Source organism: Chiloscyllium punctatum, chromosome 27, assembly GCF_047496795.1.
Source record: "Chiloscyllium punctatum isolate Juve2018m chromosome 27, sChiPun1.3, whole genome shotgun sequence".
NCBI classification, from domain to species: Eukaryota; Metazoa; Chordata; class Chondrichthyes; order Orectolobiformes; family Hemiscylliidae; genus Chiloscyllium; species Chiloscyllium punctatum.
In genome coordinates, this window is record NC_092765.1 from 34,272,248 (window position 1) to 34,296,572 (window position 24,325).

The window sequence follows — 24,325 nt, forward strand, 5'->3', positions numbered from 1 at the left end:
TGGAGCTGTTCCTCAGAACCTGTTAAAATACACATTTTTTAAACCTGACTGGAGTTGTGGCCTCCCATTCCTTTTAAAGAGAAAGAGACAAGTCAAAAATGTTTCTTTTCCAGGTTGTAGCGCTTTAGCCTTAGTTGTGCTTATAACTTCAGCTCTGAAATCAGGTAGATGGTGAAGATTGACTGTTCGGAAAATAATCCTTTGTAACTTTCATTGGTGTTATCACCGTTTCAGGCTTTACTACCAGCTCATTGTCACCATTAGCATTCAATGTCCACCATGATTTTTTTTTGGGTCAAACGCCAAAGTCAGCATAATACAGTCTGACTGCTGCTCTATATTTTGGCTGTCATAATATGTACCACAATGAATGGATTCTGGATAAGACAGATGTCATGAAGTTTATTAAAAACAATATATACAATGCTATGTTATCATAGACTAACTCATGGTTTGGTTTCTATACTTATTGATGTTACTGTATGTTACATATACATAACTGACAAACCAAACACAACATCGACTCCATTGTACTATGAGTGGGACTGTAGGTGAGGTAGGAATATTACATGTTGTGATTTCATGTAAATGTTTTTAAATTTGCTTGTCCATCTGGTGTGAAATCTATGAAATAACATAATGTTGTTCTTATTTTTCAGATTCCCATTATTAATTCCAATTCCCACATTTGAAATCTGAATTAACTATATACATTTATACATTAATTGAAAGATTTCAAAACCTACAGGAAAACAAAATCCCATTTACTCCCCAAAACTGTCTCTCTACAGGCACTTCGAAGCCAAGGAGAGATCCCTTCCCAATCAAATCTGTAGGTTTGACTAAGCTGCTCTTTTTCTTAGTTTCTGCCCTGCGAGCTATGAAACTTTTTCCTTACACAACTGAGATCTTTGACTTTTCTTTAACATTCACTATGCAGATTTCTAACCAAACATTCCTGGTTTGGAGGTTTTCATAAACTATACTCTTTTACTGAGGCAATATATTTCCTTAACTGTTCTGAATAATATTTTTCTCCTTTTCCAGGAGAAAAATATTATTGCATTTGACTTTAGTCAGGTTTACAAACTGGCAAAATACTTTCCAATATCTGGCTTTTAGATTAAGATCAATCCTTGATTATTTTAAACCCAAGAACAGGCGAACACTGTTTATTTCTCATATGTTATAAAAATCCACAATATAAACATAGTTCTATTCAAGCTTCAGGAAGTCTTCAGCCATCTGCCTCTTTCGTACATTCTGATTTAAAATTGTGGCCCCAGAAAGGTATTATTAATTATTAAATCACTAAATAGATCAATACACATATGCACTAGTTCAAAATCCAAACTCAAAAATTGACATTAATGTACATGATTCCCACACCTTTCATCACATCTCCTGCAAAGAATAAAAATGTATCTTTCAGAAGCATTTTCATTACCCAGCAAGAAACCTTTTCATCCTTATGTTTCACATTATTAAAGATACAAGGAATTACATTACAATGTTATTTTATCCAAGTCAATTCCTGCGTGTGTGCATTTTCCTCTTCAGGCACTTGAATAATTTTTACATTGTATGGATGGATGATTACACTCTCCTGAAACAACCAGAAGTTATTGTTCGAATTTTCTTCCCCCAAAAGAATCTTGGCACCAGTAGGAGTGGTTTCAACATCTGGAACATCAGATATGCTCATGATACTGTCCGAATTGCTGAAGAAAAGCAGGAAATATCCAAGATGTCCAAAAAGCTAAGAAAGTTAAGTCCAAACTTGGATTTGGCATCAACAGCTTCATACTCAATGGCAATTCATAGTGAAAACAGTGGCAAAACAGGTTGCCAGTTTTGTGAATGCAGTTCATGTTGGTTGTCACAAATGGGGATAATAATATTGAAATCAAGACTAGCAACCACTCATTCTATTACTTGTCACCTGAATAAACTTGGGTGGAAATTTAGCACCTGAAAACTTGCAAAATCGCTGGTGTACATCACACCATACAAGTGTGGGAGCTGAGTCTGCAGTTAGAGAAAAGAATTACAGCTGTTGAAGAATAGCCCTGGAGAAGACCCCTTAGAATCCGCGAGATAGTTAAAGAACCAAGGAAAGTGTCCAATCAGATCTGCAGGTGTGACAAAGTGGAGGTTGAGAAAGTTCAGTTACCAATAAGGGCATTGTGAGAGTCAGGTGTTGGAGGTGATCTAAGCTGTAGCCTGCAACGAACAGGCCAAGTCAGAGAAGGACTAGATGGTTGGATGATGGCAGGAGTAGGACAGATGGTGCAATATAAGCAACTTGTAGGTTACCAGGAGCCCGGCTTCACACGTGGGTAGATGACAGATTAGAACAAACCAGGGGGCCCATTGAAAAGGCGGGAAAAGACAAGCTGAGTTCTCGCGAGATCTGAATCCACCCCCCCCACCTTCGTACTCTCCCCGGAGCCCCTCAGGGCCCGGCCCTCAAGCGGTGACGTCGCGAAGAGTCCCGCTGTGCGTCTGACGTAGAGGCGTCGGGCGTCACGCCGCAGCCTGCGCTGCGGTGCGTGACATTCTGAGGTTGGTGCCACCAACATGGCGGAGCGGAGAGAGCAGGAGGATCTCTGCGCCTCCAGATGCACAGGCTCACCGCGCACGGTAGGTCTGCCAAGTCCGCCGCCCTCACTTTTCCAACCACTGGGCGCCATTGTCCTGTTACCTTTCGGGGGTTGGGGGGGGGGGAGTGGGTGATTGGGCTGTGGGGGAGAGGGGAAATAACATGAAACAATGATCAAACCGAGACATGGGGATGTAGAGGGGGTGCGCATTGAGGCGAGTGGTCTGTCGGAGAGAAAGAGAGGGGCTGTGGGGGTGGTCACTTGTCAGGCAATGAGAGGCGCACACACATACACATACAAACAAACACACATGCAAGGCCTTCGGTGTCGAGTGGGAAGGCTGCACCCCCTCCCCCTTCGTCTTGCATTTAAGTTTGAATCCGCGCACTTGCATTAATAACCCCTCTGAGGTGTGAACCGTTTTGCTGGCTGCATCTTCTAACAAATTCAAAATATTGACTTAGTGGCGGGAGGGCTCCGAGTCTTTTGTAGCTTTGCAATTATTTATCTTTTTAAATGACACAAGGTGGAACTTTGTGTAGGGCTTTTGATATCGCGATAGTGACTTAGTGTGGCCCATGCTAAGTGGTCCTGCTTTGTCTGAGAGGGAAAAGATAAGCTTTTTCAAGATCCGCACATTGTTTTGAAATGTAGAAATCCTTGCTGTACAATGTCCATTCATTTTACAATTACCGCGTGTAATTTGCTTGGGGGCATGTACAATTGTATTAGAACTTTAAAAAGGCAGGAAAACTTTTTGTCTGTATATCCTTCAATTTTTACTGAAAGTTTGGATTTTTTTCAGGTAGTCATATGGCACTATTTTTGAGAGTCTTTTTGTCTTTAACTGTAGGCAATCTACTATTAAGAACACTCTGGATTTGTGATGATAGTTTGGATAAACGGGTTTCAATTTTGGAGGTTTCAACAGATTCACTGTAGTAGTGATCAATTCTCTGCAGTGGCAAAGTTGTACCTTCTCTGTAATCTTCCCTTTAAGAATGGTATGAATCAAGGATGAATAATTGTGTTTTGTGCAATTTATTTATTGAATTAAATTGTTTAACAGTACTTTCCAGAGTGTCATGTTAAATATATGTAAGATTTTCAAGATTAATTCAGATTTACTTTTGTAAATGTCGTTGATAACATGAGATTTGCTGTGTCTGAATATATTTATGCAGGCATGAATCCCAATGGATTGATTTCAGTGGTTGTTTATAGTAATTATTCAGTTGACAGGTAACCAGATAAGCATGTCTATTAGGCAAAATGTAACCAAACAAACAGTTAGCTTTTTCATATGGCAAGAAATTTGATTTGATGTGGTCTTTTAGAATTATCTAATTGATTAAGGAAGCTTCATCTAGGATCAAAACATTCTCTTTACAAGGAAATTAACAGCAGAAACCACAGACTGCTGTTTAAAATTAACTGTGGTAATTGTGGTGTACAGTTTAATTTACAATTCAGTAAACTTAGTGTTTCTCCTGATAGAATCCTGCATCTAAGATTTAAAGAATTTATTCATACTGAAGTCAAGAGAGCACATAGATTTATATTGTGCCATTCATCATTACTTCAGGATGCCTCAGCGCATTTCACAGCCAAATACTTTCTGCAGTGTAGATAGTGCTGCTTGAAACATGGCAACCATTGCACTTTGCCATTCATGGAACATGGCTGTAATGCGATGATCAAATTGTGTTTTAGTGGTATTGCCTGAGGAATAAATGTTTGATAGGTGTGATAAAGATGTCTAATATGTTAATCATTTTGAAGATCATTTGAAAATAGAGGTAAAATATGTTTGTGGTTTCAGTTCTTTGACAGTAACAAGTTAAAAGGTGAGCAAATCTGACGGAGCAGCAGCTAACTTCATTATTCTGAAGAAAACATGCAATTTAAGTTAAATGCCTCGATCGAATACCTGTGAATTTAATTGGAGTATTTACAGAGTTGCACTTTTATGACATCCTGGAGTACAGATCAGGGCATTTAGAAGAATAGTTCTCTATCAGTAGTAGGGTGAGTTAGTTTGTGAAATTTCCAAGATATAAGAATCTGCAAGTTTTTAAGCTGTCAGAACAGGAAAGAAGTTTGAGCCATCAGAAATCAAAAGGAACTCAGGAAGCCATCAAAGCTGGAAAGGGCCCGTCAAGTATGCAATTAAGAGTTAAGATAGAAATGGCACTTCAGTGGGGTTGAGTGTCTTTCAAGGATATTGCTGTTAAACATTATTTTAAAACTGTTATGTATAGAACATTTTTGTTCCTTTGTGTAATAAACATGCATTCTTAAAATTTGAAACGTTTGACATCTTGTGAGAGTATGTTCAATGATGCTAACCAACTGCAAGCATTAATGTGTGATCTGTCAAGCCGCATTTCACTCTAGGATCTGACATGTCCAGGTTTTCCATCAGCTGTGATCATGAATTTGGGGCCCTTGGTGGAGTAGGAATTCACTAACTTTAAGACACGATGGGCATAATGTAGGAATGTTGTTTTGAACTATACGAAATAGGTTGTACTGCCAATTACTTTGAATTTTGTTATGAATCTTCTAGAAATAGAAGGCACAACAGTGAATTATTTGAAACCTGTGACTAAAGCTAAGTGAGAATTAGCAGATTAATTGGAAGTGGAAATAAAAACAAGATGTTGAGAAGATGAGGTGCTTAAATATTACCCAGAATTTAAAAGTTGCCACAGTCTAATCAGATCATCGGGCTCCCCTGTAGATGTGGTGGTTTAACCGTGAGGGTCTCCATGCCTTAGGCAAGGGGAGCGTTTGAGAAGGAGCATCCTTCATGGTCATCTGAGGTGGTGCAAGAATTGAATCCATGCTATTGGTGTCCCTCTGCCTCACAAACCAACCATCTAGTTGATTGAGCTAAACTGATCGCAAGAAAATGAATCTGATATCGGGTCTACCAAAAATTAACTATGGGGTTTAGTAAGGAATAAAGAAAATTGGTGGTGATGTAAAAAGAGAGAGAATGAAATGAGAACATGAATTGGGGAAAAAAAAGAAAAGAGTCATAATATTAACAGTTAAATAATCAAGGAGAAAGATTAGATTCTACAAGTGATATAAAGAAAATAACATGCTTCCATTCTAATAAATCTGGGCATACGAAAACCAGTTGTTGGAAGGTAATTGGGAGACCAATATGTAGGAATAGGGTCAGCAAAGCAATCCTAACAGAAGAGAACATCACGAAAAGTAAATATTAAAACTAATTATTGTATGGATAAACCATATCTGTTTGGAATCTACTATGAAGGGAGAGATGACTTGGGACAATCAAGAAATTTTTTTTCTTTGACTATTGATCTTTGGAAAAGAAAGACAAGTAGAGGTTCTGAATATTTTGTTTCAAAGGGAGAGGTATTTCTATTTCTAATCAAGAGATAATAAGAGCGAGACTAGAGCAAGTCAGTCACTGATGCTGGCGATGATTCAGTTTATGTTTGAGAGGGGTTAATAAAGGATAACATTTAAAGGGGTGCACACCGCTATTGTATATTGTTGGATTAAAGAGTTCATGACCACTAGGGCAACCAACTTCAAAAATTAAAGAAAATTGGTGGTGATGTAAAAAGAGAGAGAATTCCTTATGATCTATCCAACTAGGTATCACTCTTGGATATGACTTGTCTACACTTGCTTAGTATTCTGCGATTGTAATACAGGACATTGAAATAACTTTCCTGTTCCTCTTCGAAAAGTGTTTTATGCCCACGTAAGAAAACAGACTATACTTAGGATGGTGCTTAGATTTAATGTTTTATCTGAAAGGGCATCTTAAAATGTCCAACTACTAATGCACTTTTTTCTGGATTGTGTGATGGCCATGTGCTTCTAAGGGAAAATATCTGCATTTTATCTTGGGGTGATGTTACCGTTCAAGGACTAGATTTCTATGAAGCATTTCTGGTAAAAAGCAGTTTGCTTCCAATAAATAGTCTCATAACCAAGCTGCCTGGGAGATCAATTGTAAATGAGAAAAAAGGTCAACCAGAAGTGGATGAGTGGATGACTCTATCTACAAGCACTTTGCTTTTTAGTTTTGAACAAGCTGACTCGAGGAAATATTTACTTAACGCAAAGTTGTTAAGATGCAAGGAGAGCAAGCAAGACCAAACCAGGCTTGCTCACACTGGATTTGTAATAGAGTTAAAATATTACAAATTAAAATATTCAGTGACTCTCCAAATTGCCTAATTGTTCACAATCAGACTTGAGAAAGCAAGGTTATAACATCGGCAGAAATTAACCATTTGTTATGATAGTGTAACTTTAGCAGAGCAAAGTGATGTGATTAAGGTCTTTGGTTTAAAGCCAGTCTTACTTGATTGTAACCTCTCCAACCCACCTACCCATCCTGCTCATGTGCATAGATGCAGTTAGTGGATAAATTAGCAAGAAAGTAAGTGTTGTGATTTGCAAGTTCAGTCACTGCTTCAGTGATAACTTGGAGGTGCCGATGTTGGACAGGGGTGTACAAAGTTAAAAATCACACAGCATCAGATTAGAGTCCATATTTGGAAGCACTAGTTTTCAGAGTGCTGCTCTTTCATCAGGTGGTTGTGGAGTAGCAGAAACGTTTTGCTATAAATTCTGTGTCTTATGATCTTGTACTCCACAACCACCTGATGAAGGAACAGTGCTTCAAAAGCTTGCGCTTCCAAATAAACCTGTTGGACTCAAACCAGATGTTGTGATTTTTAACTTTGCCTCAGTGATGAGTACCAGATCTTTATGGAATCCTTTATTGATGCATTGTACTCACATGGGGTTGTATTTTGCTTGAATTCTGAAGTCACTGAGTAATGCAAACAACTTCCAATTGGCTCCAAGGAATATTCACTTATTTATTGTAATATTGTTTTCCTTTTCAGAACTAAACAAATCTTTAACTGAACATGAAACTCGAGAGTGTGAAACTCAAAGACAGCTTCCCGGTCCACCAGTTCCAACCAAGTAGCCATGTTCCCCCCCCGAAAATGTCAAAACCGGTTCAATCCAAGCCTTCTCTTGTTTTTTCATACATTCGTTGTGGTTTGCTGGCCAGTACCAACCTTCCCTGGATTGACCAGTACAACATCCAACTAGCTGCCAGTCCTTGAATTTAACACATCCTGGTTCCAAAGCATCTGCAGTGTTCCTAGAACAATAATTAACCTACAATTATCCTTCCAGGCCATGTCCCATACGCAATCATCAGTTTGTTCTTTTCTTCCTAATGCAGCCTTCAATTCAAGCTTTGATTCTTAGTATAAAAGTGACCTAAGGGGCAACTTTTATGTGCAGAGAGTCGTGCATGTATGGAATGAGCTGTCAGAGGGAGTGGTGGAGCCCCCTCTGCTTGCAGTTTCAAACCAAAAGTGAGAAAAATAAATATTGATGAATGTCAATTCATTGAAGGACACCTAATTTTGGGTTGAGAATCAAGAGTTAGCAGAAATGATTCTGAATTTAGATGCAAGACTCCAGAATGAAAGAAAAAGAGCATTAGGATATCCAAGGTGGTTATGTTTAACTGGGAGTCTAGAGATGTGCAGCATGGAAACAGACTCTTTGGTCCAACTCGTCCATACCAACCAGATATCCTAACCTAATCTAGTCCTTTGCCAGCCTTTGGCCCATATCCCTCTAAACCCTTCTTATTCATACACCCATCCAGCTGCCTTTTAAATGCTGTAATTGTACCAGCCTCCACCACTTCCTCTGGCAGCTGATTTCATACATGCAGCACCCTCTGTGTGAAAATGTTGCCCCTTGGCTTCCTTTTAAATCTCACTTTCTCCCCCCCCCACCCGAAACATATGCCCTCTAGTTCTGGAGTCCCCCACCCCAAGTAAAAGACCTTATCTATTTATTCTATTGTTGCCCCTCATGATTTTATAAACCTGTGTAAGGTCAGCATGCAGCCTCCAACACTACCAGGGATAACAGCCCTACCTATTCAGCCTCTCCTAAGAACTAAAACCCTCCAGTCCTGGCAACATCCTTTTAAATGTTTTCTGTACCTTCTCACATTTAACAACAACCTTGCAAAAGAAGGATGACCAGAATTGTCTACAATATTCTAAAGATGGCCTCACCAATGCCCTGTACAGCCTCAACATGACATCTGAACTCCGATATTCAGTGTTCTGACCAATGAAGGCAACTATGCCAAATGCCACCTTCATGACCCTGTCTCCTGCATTCACTTTCAAAGAACTATGCACCTATACCCCCAGGTCTCCTTGTTTGGCAACACCTCCTAGGGCCATATCACTAACTGTATAAGTCCGACCCTAGTTTGCCTTATCAAAATGCAACACCTCACATTTATCTAAATTACACTCCATCTGCCACTCCTTGGTCCATTGGCACATCTGATCAAGGTCTCATTATACTCCACAATAATCTTCGCAGTTCTGGGGAAGGGTTGCTCGAGCCAAAACGTTAACTGATTTCTCTCCATTTCTCTGATGGAATGGCACAGATGCTTCCAGACTTGCTGAGCTTTTCCAGCAAGTTTTATTTTTGTTTCTGATTTACGGCACATGAAGTTCTTTCAGTTTTTAATCTTTATCACTCTCAATTGCACCACCTAATTTGGTGTCATCTGCCAACTCACTAACCATACTTCCTACATTTGCATCCAAATCGTTAATGTAAATGACGAAAAGCAGTGGAGCCAGCATTGATCCTTGTAGCACATTGCTGGTCACAAGCCTCCACTCCAAAAAGTAACCCTGTAAAACCACTCTGTCTCCTATTTTCTCACCAGTTTTGTATCCAATTGGCTAGCTCCCCCAAATCCATGTCATCTAACCTTATTAACTAGTCTACCATGCGGAACCTTGACAAATGCTTTGCTGACATCCTTGTAGACAATGTCTGCTGCTTTGCCTTCATCTGTCGTCTTTGTCACCTCTTCAAAAAAAAATCACTCAAGTTAGTGTGACGTGATTTCCCATTTTAGTTATCATGCTCTTTTGATTTTGGGGTCATCACATTATTCTGATGTAACTGGTGAGCCATGTGGCTTACTACTTTTGGCAAAATAGTATTCCGGAAAAAAAATACAAGTTACTAGCTCTACTGAGATCAGAGCAAATAATTTGGAGCTAGAGATGCATGAGGGCCATTCTTGGTTGACACTTAATACTCTGGTCAACAGACAGACAATTTACTTATAAACAGTGACAAAGCTTGTAAATTATATTCCTGAACAAGCTGAATGTGACCTAATTTTTGGCTTTGAAGAAACTGCAAAGCAAAGCAGCTTACTGATTTACTCAAGATAGTTGTTTGCTATTTCATTTTGGATTATCTCCTGCCAATACACTGGCACAGGAGGAAGTTGGTGTTACTGACATCATTCTATGCTTTGAACTGGAAGCTGTTGCTGACTTCACCCATACGTGCGTGCTGTGTCACGATGCACGGCGTCCTGTTCGCATAGCTGTCCTTCCAGCTCCCTGATCAGTGTCCAGTTCGTATACCTCACTTGCTACCCTCCAAGTGTTTGGTGTAGGGCAATGAACAAATCTTGTTTCCAAGAAATGAATTAATTTAAAACATTTGGAAAACATTAATTTTATTGCAGTTACTCTTTGCAGGCAGTCCACTGCAGTGTCTATAACAGCACAGGCATTGTAACTGCATGGGTGGTGAGTCTATCCCCTACAGTTGCATTGGCAGTAAACATACTTAAGTTCATTTCTGACGGTTTTGTTCTGTTCCTGCATTCCATGGTACCCATTGTAAATGTGGGGTTTTTGGGATAAGGGAGAGGGTCTGGGCGGGGGATACTCTTTGGAGGGTCTGAGTAGACTTGATGGATGGAATGGCCTGCTTTCCACTGCAGGGATTCTATGATTTCATAATTTTGTGAACTTACATAGGTTTGGCCTCCCTAGTATTTGAATCCTTGGCACTGGTTGTTTTCTAAAAGCAGAGATTTGTTTTCCTGCATCTGCACTTGAGTAATTTCACAACTGAAAGATCTATCATGCGCTGGAGTTATGATTCTTGTTTGTAGTTGGAGCTTTGTGATGTGTAAGTTTAAAAAAAACTTAGGAAGAATGTTTAGATTTTGTATAACAAATCTTTTAACACCTGATGTTTAACATCTGTCTCTATCACTATTTCAGGTGAAGAGTTCCCCAGGCATTCACCACCCTTTTGAGTAAAATGATTAACCACATACTGTCCTTTAGACCTGTTACCGATAACTTTAAATGTATTGTCCCTGGTTGACCTCTCTCGAAAGGCCATTATTTCCTTCCCTTCAACTCTGTTTAGCTTTATTATAATTTTATGCCGCATCAATAAAATCTCTCTATTGTATGAGATATTATCGAAGAAAGAACAGCACAAGAAAGGTTCTTTCGTCTGTACCAACACATGATGCCTTTCTAAACTAACTGTCTATTTCCTGCCTATTCATCTATCAGTCAAGATGCCTGTTAAGCACAGCTGTTAGTTCCGCCTCCGCCACCACCTCTGGCAACACTTGCCACCCTCTGTGTAAAAAAAAACTTGCCTCTCATCTCCCTTAAACGTACCCCCTTCACCTATCACCTATTTCGCCTGAAATTCTCATTTCTACCAAGGGGAAAAAAACTTCAGTTATCCATTCTGCCCATGTCTTTCTTGGTGGCACAGTGGTTAGCACTGGTGCCTCATAGCCCCGCAGAGCTGGGTTCAGTTTCACTCTCAGGAGGCTATCTGTGTGGAGTTTGCATGTTCTCCCCGTGTCTTGAATGGGTTTCTTTTGGGTGCTCTGGTTTCCTCTTAAAGTCCAGAGATGTGCAGGTTAGGAGGATTGGCCATGGTAAATGTGGGATTAAGGGGCGAGCTTAGCGGAGCGGGTGTGGGTGGAATGCTCATCGGAAGGCCCGAGTTGACTGAATGGGCTGAATGACCTGCTTCCCACTTGTCGAGATTCTGTGATTTCATAATTTTGTAAAGTTAAATAGCTTTGATCTTACAAGAGTTTGAATCCATGGCACTAGTTGGTTTCTAAAGGCAGAGATTTGTGATTTTCCTGCTTCTAATCTTTTATAATTTCAGGACTGAAAGATGTATCATGCTCGAGAGATATGAGTCTAGGATCAACAATGGTCTTAGGAATTCACCTGATGTCTTTAGGTGTGGAGGGACAGGCTGTGCTGCTCATCCAGAAGGACATCACAAACAACACATCATTCAATGAAACTGTCAAAGTGAAAGCTATGGTTAAATTCTTTTTGAAATCCATCGTTTGCATGGGAAGGAGGGTGGGAAAGAGCTCAGTTGGCGAGATGCTGTTGTGTGGATCAGGTAACGTCAATTCACATTCTCATTGAGGTTGACTCTGCACCTGGTCTCTTAGCCTAACTGTAGTAAAATCTCAGCTATTATCTGCAGTTGAGTGAATGGTTACCAAGGACCCACCTTCAGAGAAAGAACAATCTTTTACTGAATGTTGAGGGCAATTTTAATGGCCTTGGATTTAAGATTGTTCAAGTTGATGCAGATCTGGGATGGAACTATCCTCTCTGTTACACAATCAGCTTAATGGGGAACTATCAAAGATATGTTTTTTTTATTCCTTTATGAGAATTGTAATGAACTGGTTGAAGTTCTTTTACGAGCCTGTTACTAACATTTGGAAATAAATAAAAGCCACAGTGACTTACTTTGAAAATAACATTTTAGTCTTTCTAAATAACAGGTCAAATTGAGGGTTTTGGCATGGTTTGGTGCGGCAGTCTTGACAAGTTACCCTTTTCAGATCTAGTTGTGACGTAGTGGTCCATTTTCACTCTAGTCCTTGCTACAGCCCTAAAAATATAAGAGATGAGAGAGGCTGTCATAAATATACCCAAAGAGGAACTACAGTCTGTCATTCTGCCCTTGTCACCTATCTGGTGAATGTCTAAAGATTTTTCTCCCCCATTATCCAGTTTCTAAAATTTGATCTGATTTTGTTCGAAAAATGCAGTTCTTGACACTAGTCATAACTTGTCTGTTACTGATTATCTCTTCATCCCTGTTATGGAGTATAAATAGCAGTCAGAATTAATGTTCGCTATTCCTGTAATTATCATGTTGTTCTGCAAAGTCTGTTCTCGAGTCACCCTTCCTCGAGACTGATTTAGCCAAAATTTGTTATCTTTCCTTCTAACTCAGTTCTCTGTCACATGGAATATCCCTTGTTGTCCTTCTTTGGATGATTTCCAGGTTTTGAATGCTTTTCTTGATTAATACTATAGTATAGCACTCAAGGTACAGGCCAGTCAGGGTACTGCAGACTGTTAGCATGGCCATCTTTGATCAGTTTGTTTCTGGTGCAACCTGGGGATCAACTGTGAACCTTGTGTATTAATGACTTTGAAATAGAAGATTTAGTTTTGACTCATTTGGGATGACCTGCAAATAGCAAGTCTGCTATTGTGATGAGCTTATTTCTGCATCTCCTGGTTCGTACTTCAGCTGTTAAATTCTTAATGAATTACCACAAAAGAGAAATCTACTACTCTTTTTTTTTAAGGTTGGAAAAATCAGCTACTCGCATGTTTTAGAAATATTTAATCGGACAGTCCATGATCCTGATGCTGATCCAAAATCTACATGACCTTCACTGTTCCACATTCCACAGAAGTCGCTTTCTCCAATAATGCTAATACTGTGGTGGCAGCATTTAAACACTGCAACAATACAATTGAACAACTGTTGATTTGTATTTTGATCTTTACCAACTTAGGTTTGGCAGTGGGGTACCTGGTTTCAAACAGTTCCAATTACTAATGTTTTCCATATGTGGCCTCTTTGATTAAGTTGCAGTGACAATTCATGTAAAAGTAATAAAAGCTAGAAACCTTTTTTTTTAAATCAGAAGTACAGATTTTTCTTGGATCTCAATATCCTGAAAGCTTTTAAAAGAACTTGGTCACAAATTGGGGTCATCCAATGACAGCGCTTCCCAAATTGTTTTCCAATGTGATCCCATTTTAACACTTGAAAACACCATAAATAACACAGTAACAAAGCAGTATTCTCATAAGCAATATATTATTAAATGTGAATGTACCAAACTGTCATATTAATCTCAATCTTTTTCTATCGAATTTGTAAAAATATCATTGGTTTATTTATTCTTGTTGGTTTCTGCTCACCTCTCTGTATTCATCACTTACCAATCTCTCCTGAACAATTGAAGCATTTTAATCAACTTGCTCAATCTGACTTTGTCAGTGTATCACAGTGATTGTTTTCTTTTTACACAGATTTCAAAATGAAACTGAATTTGTTTTAACTTTAATCCATATTATGTGTTTATTTTCTACTAGTTATTTAATCAAACCATCATTATAACCCAATAAAGTTCACAGCAGCATATGGTAGTGAATGACAACCTGTGACTATCTTGATTGAGATGAGGTAGCAGCATTGATGGGAAATCAAATATTTGTACCATGGTCTTTTTTTCTTTCATGGGCTGTGGGGATCACTGGCAAGACCAAATCTTGTTATCTTGTTATCCATTCCTAATTGTCCTTAAGAAGATGCTCCATGATCTGCAGCCCATCTAGTGGTATAGGTACACTGAAACTGGTGGGGAGCAACTTTCACAATTTGGGTCCAGCAACAATGTCGGAATAGCAATCGAGTTCCAAGTCAGGATGATGTTGGCTTAGAGGGAAATCTGTGGTTTTCTTATGTATCTGCTGACCTTGTCCTAGGTTGCAGGGATTGAGAGTTTGGAAGGTGCAGCCGAAGGAGTCTTAGTGAGTTGCTGCGCTTTAACGTATATTGTACATGCTGCTGCCAATTTGCAATGATTTTGGAGGGAATGAATGGTTAATTTGGATATTTATGCAGCTGCCTTTTCCTGTTAGTTTTGTAATTGTCCACTACTGTTTGCAAGGGTATGTATCAGTGCTTAGATGTCACAGCTTCTACAAGATACTGCTGTGTTATGAATTCTTCAGTTTGACACCTAATTTCTAAGCTTGTTTGATGCTGCTCCTCACATACAGTCTTCGCTGAATCAGCAGCAATTGTGGAGTGAGAGAAGTGCTGAATCATCAGATCACCCATTATGGTTATTCAGAAAACAATCCTATGCTGCTGCTGATGTTTGAGCTTCTAAATTTGTTCTAATCTGATGTATCTAGTGGTAGAGCCACATATGCTGAGGGCTATCCTCTGTGATTTGGTTTTCACAAGGACTGTGGTCACTTCTGTCCAAACTGCCAGACAGATGCATCTGCAACTGAAAGATTGGTGAGGTCAAGGTTTGGAAGATTTTTTTTTGCTCCAATTGGTTCTGTCAGCACTTAGTACTGATCCAGTCAAGGAGTAATGTCTTTTAAGCCTGAGTCAGCCAGATCAGTAATGGTGCTACCAAGACTGATTGACATTAAATGCCCCCACCCAGAGTGCATCCCATGCCCTTTTCACTGTGATACTTCTGAGTGTTATTTAACATGAATGGGTACTGATTCATAAGCTGAGAGGGGTGGTAATCAGTTAGAGATTTCCTCACCTGTGATTGACCTGATTCTGAGGAACTTCATGCGATCTGGTATCGATGTTCTGCACACCCGGGGCAGCTCCTTCCTGACCACGTGCATTGCTGGTGCCCCTGCTGATGTGCCAGATTTTGTCCATGATTTGGAGACATCGGTCTTGGACTGGGGTGTGTAAAGTTAAAAATGACGCAACACCAGGCTATAGTCCAACAAGGTTTTGGAAGCACTAGCGTTCGGAGCGCTGCTTTTTCATCCGGTGGTTGTGGAGAATAAGATTGTAAGACACAGACCATAGAGCAGAAGTTTACAGTGTGATGTATCTAAAATTATATATTGAAAAAGTCTCTCATCTTTTAGAATGACATTGTATAAATCACAAAACATTTTTTTAAAAGTTACATTCTCACGTGAACTTTAACAATTGGTGTCATGTCAGCCCAGATAATGCACTGAAGGTGCGAGCTGCCCTGTGTGAGGCTGTCTGTGTCATAATGGTCAGACTGATTCTAATCTAAAAGATGGATTTATAGCAGCTTACATGGAATCATGCAGTTTTTGAGCAAAGTAAAATGTAATTCTGCAAGTACAAATTCATCCCACAAACTTGTGTGTGTGAGGTGGGGGGTGGGGGGGGGGAAGGAGGAAGGCGTTATGAGTGTCTGTGAGAGAGTGAGAGTGTAAAGGGGTGTGTGTGGGAGTGTATGTGTGAGCATATGAGAGAGGGTCTGCATGTGTATGTGTGGGAGTGAGAGACGCACGCGCACACATTTCTATATAAGTTTGTAGGGTGAATTTTAAAATATTTTGCGATTTACATAGGAAAGAACTGAACCCAACATGATCATTCTAAAAGATGAGAGACTTAACAAACAATCCAGGTCCTTTTCAATATATAATTTCTTATATCACACTGTAAACTTTTGCTATAAATTCTGTGTCTTACAATCTTATTCTCCACAACTGTCTGATGAAGGAGTAAGCACTCTGAAAGCTCGTGCTTCTAAATAAAACTGTTGGACTATAACCTGGTGTTTTGTGATTTTAGACTTTGTCCAAGTATGGTAAATCTAGTGTTGGGGGATATTGGTTACAATGTGAAATGTTTTGTCTGTGGTTGTCAGGCTGTTGCTTAATTAGTCTGTTGCACAGCTTTCTTAATTATGGCACAATCCTCCAAAAAAGAAGGCTTTGGAGGGTACATAGGACTGAACATTGTGTTGCTCTTTGTGGTGCCTAGTTGATGTCAGATGGTTCATCTGGTTTTATTCCTTTTTGACTTTTCTGTTGTGACTTGGTTTATCTGAGCACAATTCAAAGTCAACTACGTTGCTGTGGTTTTGGAGTCATGTGTAGGTCTCACCAAGATGGCACAGCAGATTTCCTTGCCTCATAGATATTAGTTAACCTGATGGACTTTTGAAAGGATCAGTGACAGTTCAGTAATGTGCCATGAAACTATATTTCCATTCCAGATTTTTGTTAATTCATTCAATTTAAATTCCTCTTGCTGTTAGGCTTGGATTTAAGTGCATATTATCAGACAATTAGGCTGGGCTGCTGGATTCTTGGTGTCGTGATATTACAACAACTCCAGTATCTTCCTTGACTGTGGTTTCTTCATATTACAATAGGTGTTTAGTTGTGTTTTATTTTAGAATTGAGTTTCTATTCTGCCTTCTAACTGCCCTAAGAAGCAGGATTTCTTATGTTTTTTAAAACAGAAATTCTTAAACTGCCTTTGATAATTATATTTCTGTGGATCCAGTTATGCTTTTGTTACATACCGAGGTATGGTACGTTGCAAAATCAGAACATTGACTTGCAGTTTGCTGTAAGTTTGAATAAACTTGAACTGATGGAGGTGAGAATGTGTATGGGTTTGAGCAGGTAGGGAAGAGTTAAGTTTTCAGTTTTGTGAAACAAGAGGTTCAGTGAGCATGATCACATCAGATAAGAGCTTGCAGTTAACAATGGGGTGCTGGAGATGAGGGTAATGGGTTAACAAGGTGGAAAAGCAGTCATTATATAGAGCCATTTAACCAAATTTAAAGCATTCAGTATGTAAGGTCAGTTTAACAAGGTGAAAAGTATTCATTATGGGAAGCCAGTTGAGGTTAAGAACATTCATTATATAACAGCAGATGGCTTAATCTTTGTTATTGACACTTGCTGATTGTAACGGTCACCCAATCAATATGTATGTTGCCTTATCTGGATGGTCATCCCTATAAAATGACTATATAATTCATTAAGAAATTGTTGTTCCAGAGAAGACCGAGAACTCATGTCTCTGTACGCATGGGCGATTGTTCTTCCTCCCTCGTGGACCTTGATTAAAGATGAAGGAGGTAAAACTATCCAGTGTCTCTGAGCATTTACTTTGACTGAGTGGTTATCAGCACAAAACATAACCGCTTAATAACCAGAGTATAATTTATAGAACATAGTAAAATAGCAAGTTTTAAGAAGATTTATAGTTCAGGTTGAGGTTCTGGATGTAGGTTTGCTCGCTGAGCTGGAAGGTGCGTTTTCATGAAAATAAACCTTTCAGCTCAGCAAGCAAACCTACATCCAGAACATATTAAAATAACTAAGAATGATAACTTTCAGGTGGATCATTTCTCCAGGTGGAAGTGGAACTACATATGAGTGCAGTTTTATACTGTGATTATATATCAGACATTTCACTCGAGTATTTTTGTAACTTTTCTTCTTCCAGGATGATGAATATCTTGGCAATGCTCCTTCTCCTGGTGCATGGGAAGAAGATGGTGATGCTAGTAAGTGCCTCTTTAAACTTAATATTGAAAACATACTATTAACTTTTACCAACACTCGAGAATGTTTGTTAATTGTGGTGATCCTGCAATAAGATTAATGCATCAACAGGTCACTGCAGAACTGGTCACCATTTGTCAAACGAAACAGAGTTGCAGAACTATTACAGTGGCGAAGAAAACCATTCTGCCCACAGCAAACATTGGTAAACCATGAGTTGGCGAAGCTGAAAGTAACGATACCATAAACACACTTAGCAGAATGCTGATTTGGTAGTAAGGAGAGAACACTTGTGAAAAATTTGTTTGTTGTAGAGACCATCACATTTTTGTTTTGTTTTTCTCTTTTTTTTTTGGTTTGAAACTGAGAAATGAAGTTAAGAATTGAGCTTTGAATAACAACTTGTTTTAAAAGTGAAGAGGACAAAGATGTTTTCTGTTGGCAACTGGCATGGAAAGATAATACAATTACTGATGTAACAACACTGTAGATACATTGGCACTCAGCTGAAGTGGTGCTTTGGGCTGACAGCTCTTTGGATGTTGAATTGGCCAATCACCCAGTTGTGACTGGGTTTTGGATAGAGGAAATGCAATTTTTGGAAACTTCCAGAGATGGTACTATTGTGTTTTGCTCCTTCTTGTTTCTTTCCAATTAGCAAATTGTTGCATGTTCTGAGAAATGAATCCAGGTTGTGAGAAATAAATAAGTATTTTGACCAGTCTGCTGAGGATGTTTGTCATTAATGGTGGCTTTGGAATTAAAGTGTACAGTTCTAGAGTCTGTGAACAACCCATTATTCAGTGATTTCACAAAGGTCTGGTAACAGTCATTGGAAACTGTTTATTTTACTGGCAGATTACAATTCCATTTTTTTTGTCTGTGTGGGAATGGGGGTTCTGATCCAAGAAAATTAGGTTTTAAGTCATAAATATTAATTCCATTACCTTTTATTTATCTGTTCTGCTAAAGTTACATTAATAATTTATTAATTTTTGTTTAAGTTATAAGCTTCGTGTCCAAGATCCGTTATTTGCAAAGTCTAGTTCGGAAGATCATAGAATGTTTTAATTTCATTTGTGTTGCGAATACAGTGTTAGTGAGTCCGATTTTATTGCTACCCCTGTGTTGGAGCAGACTGTAGCAATTGATATAGCACTAGTGTATCAATGGTTGGTTGGCTTGAGTTATTGTAAGTTAGTTAGTCCAGAGGACATTTGGCTGCTCAAGGGATTTGTGATGTGAAAATTTTTGGAAATATTTTCTTTTTGTTGCCATATCCCTTTAAGACCAAAATAAGCTGGAGTGTATTCCAAAAGTAGGTTGATTGGTTTGCTGATTGACATCATCCAGTTTCAAGAATTACCCGTGAAAATTAAGGTTGTCATGGAGTGAACAGCTAAAAATCAAAGAGTAATTAGACAACCAATTATTAGTTGGGTTTGGTCCGACTGTGGTTTTTGTTTGGCAGTTCAGTAAATTGAGAATTTGTGTCAAGAATCAACTCGCACTAGGTTTGCTCGCTGAGCTGGAAGGTTTATTTCCAAACGTTTTGTCACCCTACTAGGTAACATCTTCAGTGGGCCTCTGGGCAAAGCACTGCTGATGATTCCCGCTTTCTATTTATATGTTTGGGTTTCTTTGGGACCCAAAGAAATCCAAACATATAAATAGAGAGCAGGAATTATCAGCAGTGCTTTGCCCGGAGGCCCACTGAAGATGTTACCTAGTATGGTGACGAAAAATTTGGAAATGAACCTTCCAGCTCATCGAGCAAACCTACATCCAGAACCTTAACCTGAGCTACAAATCTTCTCAAAACAGAAACAACTCTCTGTTCTTTCTGATGGAACAGTTTTCTGTTTGGCAGTTTCTCAATCGATGATAGGATTGAGGCAGTATTCTGGGAATAGAGCAGAGACTATTTAGAGTAGGAAGCAAAACAAACAGGATAAAGTGGAATGGGCAGGATTCGTTGCTACTTGTTCTAAAACCAGTGTAAAGGGGCGGGCGAAGGGAGTCTGGGAATTCTGAGCTACCAGCATAGTCACGATCTGAACAGGAGAATTTTTGAAGGCGTGCACCTTGGTAGGTAACTGTGTCTGGATACTTCAAATGGAATATTTTCATGTGACTCAAGGTTTAAACAATTGGATGGGAAGTAAGAAATCCTCCAAAATGGAGACCAAATTGGAAAGAGCATGAGGTGGCTTTGGTCTGACGCTTGTGCATCAAGTAGTGTATGTAGAATCATGGAAACACGGAAACAGAGCTGCCGGTCTAACTCGTCCATGCCGAACAGATATCTTAAACTAATCTAGTCCTGTTTGCCAGCACCAAACCCATAACCCTTTAAAACCCTTCCTATTCATATGTCCATCCAGATGCCTTTTAAATGTTGTAATTGTACCAGCCACCGACATGTCCTCTGGCAGCTCATTCCATACACTCACCATCCTCTGTGTGAAAATGTTGCTTCTTAGGTCCCTTTTACATCTTTCCCCTCTCAACCTAAACCCTGTCATTCTTGACTTCCCCCCAACCAGGGAAAAGACATTGTCTATTTACCCTATCCATGCCCCTAATGATTTTTTAAAGCTCTATAAGGTCACCTCTCAGCCTTTAATGCTCCAGGGAAAACCACCCCAGCCTATTCAGGCACAATCTATAGCTTTATAAACCATCGTGAGCCCCTTGATTAGATCCTAGTCTGTAACTTGCTCCCAGCGTTTTTACCTATATCAGAAACAGTCTGTATTGATTAGTTGAAGTGAAGCTTGTCTCTTTGAAATACCCTTTGCCTGTTAATGTTTGAATTATGTTAGTTTCTGAATGCGGAAGTTTTAAGAAATTTTTTGTTGACATTGGGATTCTTTCTCTTTTTGTATGTTAGTGGTCTCGATGGGTATTGTAATGGTGGAATTGGCAATTTTTTTTAATTTAGTGGCTGGGAAATTGAGGCAGTTAGGATATTTTGGATGATGGGCATTTAAGACCTGCGAAGATCAACTGGGTGACAAACGAGTATGAGTGGTTGCAATAAGACAAAACCTTTCGGAAAATGACATTAGACCTTCTGGTTCAGATATTTGCTGAGAAGAAACATTCTTATTATAGTTTGTACTTGGCAGCAATTTAATCTGAAGCTGCAACAATGCAGCTTGATTTGCTTTCCTGAAAGAAACAAAAACATGAGAAGGAAGGGAAGTTGTTGGAGAACCATCCAAAATTGGCAAAATTTATGAATGAATGCTTGGACCTATTTCTGAACAGTCTGCATAAAGTCTTGCCAATGGTGCTGAAGGAGTTTAGTGGATTTCTGCACAGAATTTGATTGAATGGTTTTTGTTGGCTGCGACTCTATTACTTTTTAAAGCAAAATATAAATTGCAGTCTGGTATTCTGAAGACTGTTTTGAGATATTTTAATTGGTATGGTACCATACGTTACCAGTATTTGGTACCATTCTGCTGTCTTTTGTCACCATGCTCCTGTTTGTGAGACATTTTGTAATTTCTAAATTGGAGTAACCTCCCCCATATTGTAGAGTTACACAGCACGGAAACAGACCCTTATGGCCTAACTTGTCCATGCTGAACAAGTTTCCCAAACTAAACAAGTCTCACCTGCCTGCGTTTGGCCCATATCCCTCAAAAACTTTCCTATTCACGCATCTATCCAAATGACTTTTAAATGTTGTAACTGTGCCTTCATCTGCCACTTCCTCTGGCAGTTCATTCCACATATGAATCACTGTGCAAAAATGTTGCTCCTCAGGTCCCATTTAAATCTTTCTTCTCTAACTTTAAAAATATGCCCCCTAGTTTTGAATTCCTCCACCCTCTGAAAGAGATCTTTGCTGTTCACCTTATCTATGCCCCTCATGATTTTATAAATCTCTGTGGTCACCCCTCAACCTCCTGTCTCCAGTAAAAAAGTCCCAGCCTCTCCTTATAACTCATACCCTCCAGTCTTGGCAACTTCCTGGTAAATTTTTTCGAAACTGTCTCCAATTTAATAATAACCCTCCTATAGCAGAGGGGACCAGAACTGTACACATTACTCCAAAAGTGGCCTCACCAACATCCTGTACAACCTCAACATGGTGCCTCAACTCTTAAACTGAGCGTGTTCAATGCCCTCTTATTAAACACCCTGTCTACCTGTGACAGGATGAATGCAACCTGTCTTGTTGCCTGACTAATTGCCTTGGACAACTTAAAGTCTAGGTTTTAGTTTAGAAAATTGATTCCTTATGTGAACAAAACCTATAAATGTAAGATTGTGAATGTTAGAGTCTTTTTTATTTCCTATTTCTTGTAAATTTCTAATTTAAAACTTTGTCATCATCATTGTCATATTTAACTAAATTGGAACTAATAAGAGAGCAAACTTCTTTTAAAACTTGGTCTTCATTTAAATGCTTTGGCTTCTCATTCTGCCATTATATTTTCACTATTAACACCCAACATCTCAAAGCATCCATCCTTGGGTTTCTTCTGCAACATCATCTGAAAATTTGATGTCAAGTTCTCACAGCCCTTGCAGTTCCTATATGTCTGTCCTTGCTTTTTGACATTCTGTCCCTTGGTCACATGTCACTTGCTTTCAGGTAAATATCAGCAAGAGTGAAGACATTGTCTTTGAGCCTTGCTGCAACCTTCATACCAATGTTTGCTATCAGCTGAATGATTGCATGGCATCCTAAAATACCCTAAGTAGGCTGTTGCAGTTCAACCCCTTTTAAGTTACTGGGTATTCTTGATGGCACTAAAAAAAAATTCAAGTGATTGTGCATTTAAGTAAATCACGTAAGCATTTAGAAAGAAAATAGATGCAATCTTGCTTCATACCCTCTGTTCTGATTCTGACTCCATTCTTGTCCACTAAGCAATAGCCAACCTAAATACGTATGCCACTACCATATAGACTTCTTACTAAGTGTGCAGAAGACTGCATGCAGAAGAAGTTAATCTGATGGTTCCCCAACTGGAAACCGTGGATGAACTGGGAGATCCACTAAAGTCCAAGTCTTAGGAGTACAAGTTGGACAACCCTGACCTATACAGGAAATCCAGGTACAACTTTCATAAGGTCATCGGAGATGCCAAAAGACGAAACCAATTTAAGTTTGAGACCCAGATGAACCACACGGACACCCGTCATTTGTGGCAAGCCATACACAACATAATGGACCATAAAGCGAAGTCAAACAGAATCATAGGCAACCATACATTCTCTGCTCACTTTGAACAGGAGGTTGTGAAATGATGTCACCTATCCCAACAGCCTCGGATACACCTGTACCCACAGTCACCGCTGCAGATTTAGATCTGCCTTCTTGAGGGTGAATCCATGGAAAGCAGCTAGTCCAGATAGAGTCCCCGGTTGTGCAATTGGATCTTATGAAGACCAGCAGAAGGGAATATTTGCAGACACCTTTAACCTCTCCTCACCATGATTTGAAGTTTTCTCTAGCTTCCAAGAAGAACATCATCATTCTGACGCCAAGAAAAACCATTCAGGGTGCCTCAATGACTACTGCCCGGTGCCTGTGACCTCCATAACTATGAAGTACTTCAAGAGGTTACTCATGGTTCACATGAACTCCAGCCTACCAAATTGCCTTGGTCCTTTGCAGTTCGCCGACTGGTGCAGTAGGTCCATGGCAGCCATCATCTCCTCGGCCCTTCACTCATTCCTGGAACATTTGGATAACAAGGATACCTGTGTCAGGCTTCTACTTAGTGACTACACTTCTATGTTCAGCACGATAAGTCAGCCAAACACACCTCTCAACTCGGAGACCTAAGTTTGGCTCCCCCCTCTGTATAACTGGATCCTCGGCTTCTTGACCGATAGACTGTGATCAGTCAGAATAGGTGACAACAGCTCCTCTACCATAATCCTTAACGCCAGTGCCCTGCAAGACCATGTACTCAGCTTCCTGCTATACTCCTTATGCACTCAAGTGTGGCTAAATTCTGCCCCAACTTCATTTACAAGTTTGCCACTTTGTAGGTCGTATTTCAAACAATGCCGAGACAGAATACCAGTCAGAGATTGAGCGCTTAGCGGCATTGTGTAAAAACCATCTCTCTATCAATGTTCGCAAAACAAATGAGCTGGTCATTGACTTCAGGAGGAGTGGAGGGCTTGCCCCATCTGCATCAGTGGTGCTGAGGTGGAAATGGTGGAGAGCTTCAGTTTCCTGGGAGTGATGATCACCAAAAATCTGTCCTGACCCATCCATGTGAATATGATGGTCAATAAAGCACAACATCTCCCCTTAGGAGGCTAAGGGAAAGTTGGCATGTCCACAAGGACTCTTAGCAATACACCACAGAAAGCTCCAAGGCTGCAAGAAACTACAGAGTTGTGAACACAGCCCAGTCAATCCATAAATCAGCCTTCCAT

The 24,325-nt window shown here is 39.5% G+C and overlaps 1 protein-coding gene across 13 annotated transcripts in view; it reads left to right on the forward strand.

The window, feature by feature from the left end:
* The window catches only part of LOC140453642 (zinc finger MYM-type protein 4-like), a 202,647-nt gene that overhangs the window by 85,118 nt on the left and 93,204 nt on the right, over positions 1-24,325 (forward strand). For 10 of the 13 annotated variants that reach the window (XM_072548508.1, XM_072548513.1, XM_072548510.1 and 7 more), the window contains one exon: positions 17,850-17,910. In XM_072548508.1, coding sequence (XP_072404609.1) covers positions 17,850-17,910 — 61 coding nt within the window. Of the gene's footprint in view, positions 1-2,517; positions 2,644-17,849; positions 17,911-24,325 lie in introns of those variants that run through there. The other 3 variants (XM_072548519.1, XM_072548522.1, XM_072548520.1) reach the window with 2 other exon arrangements.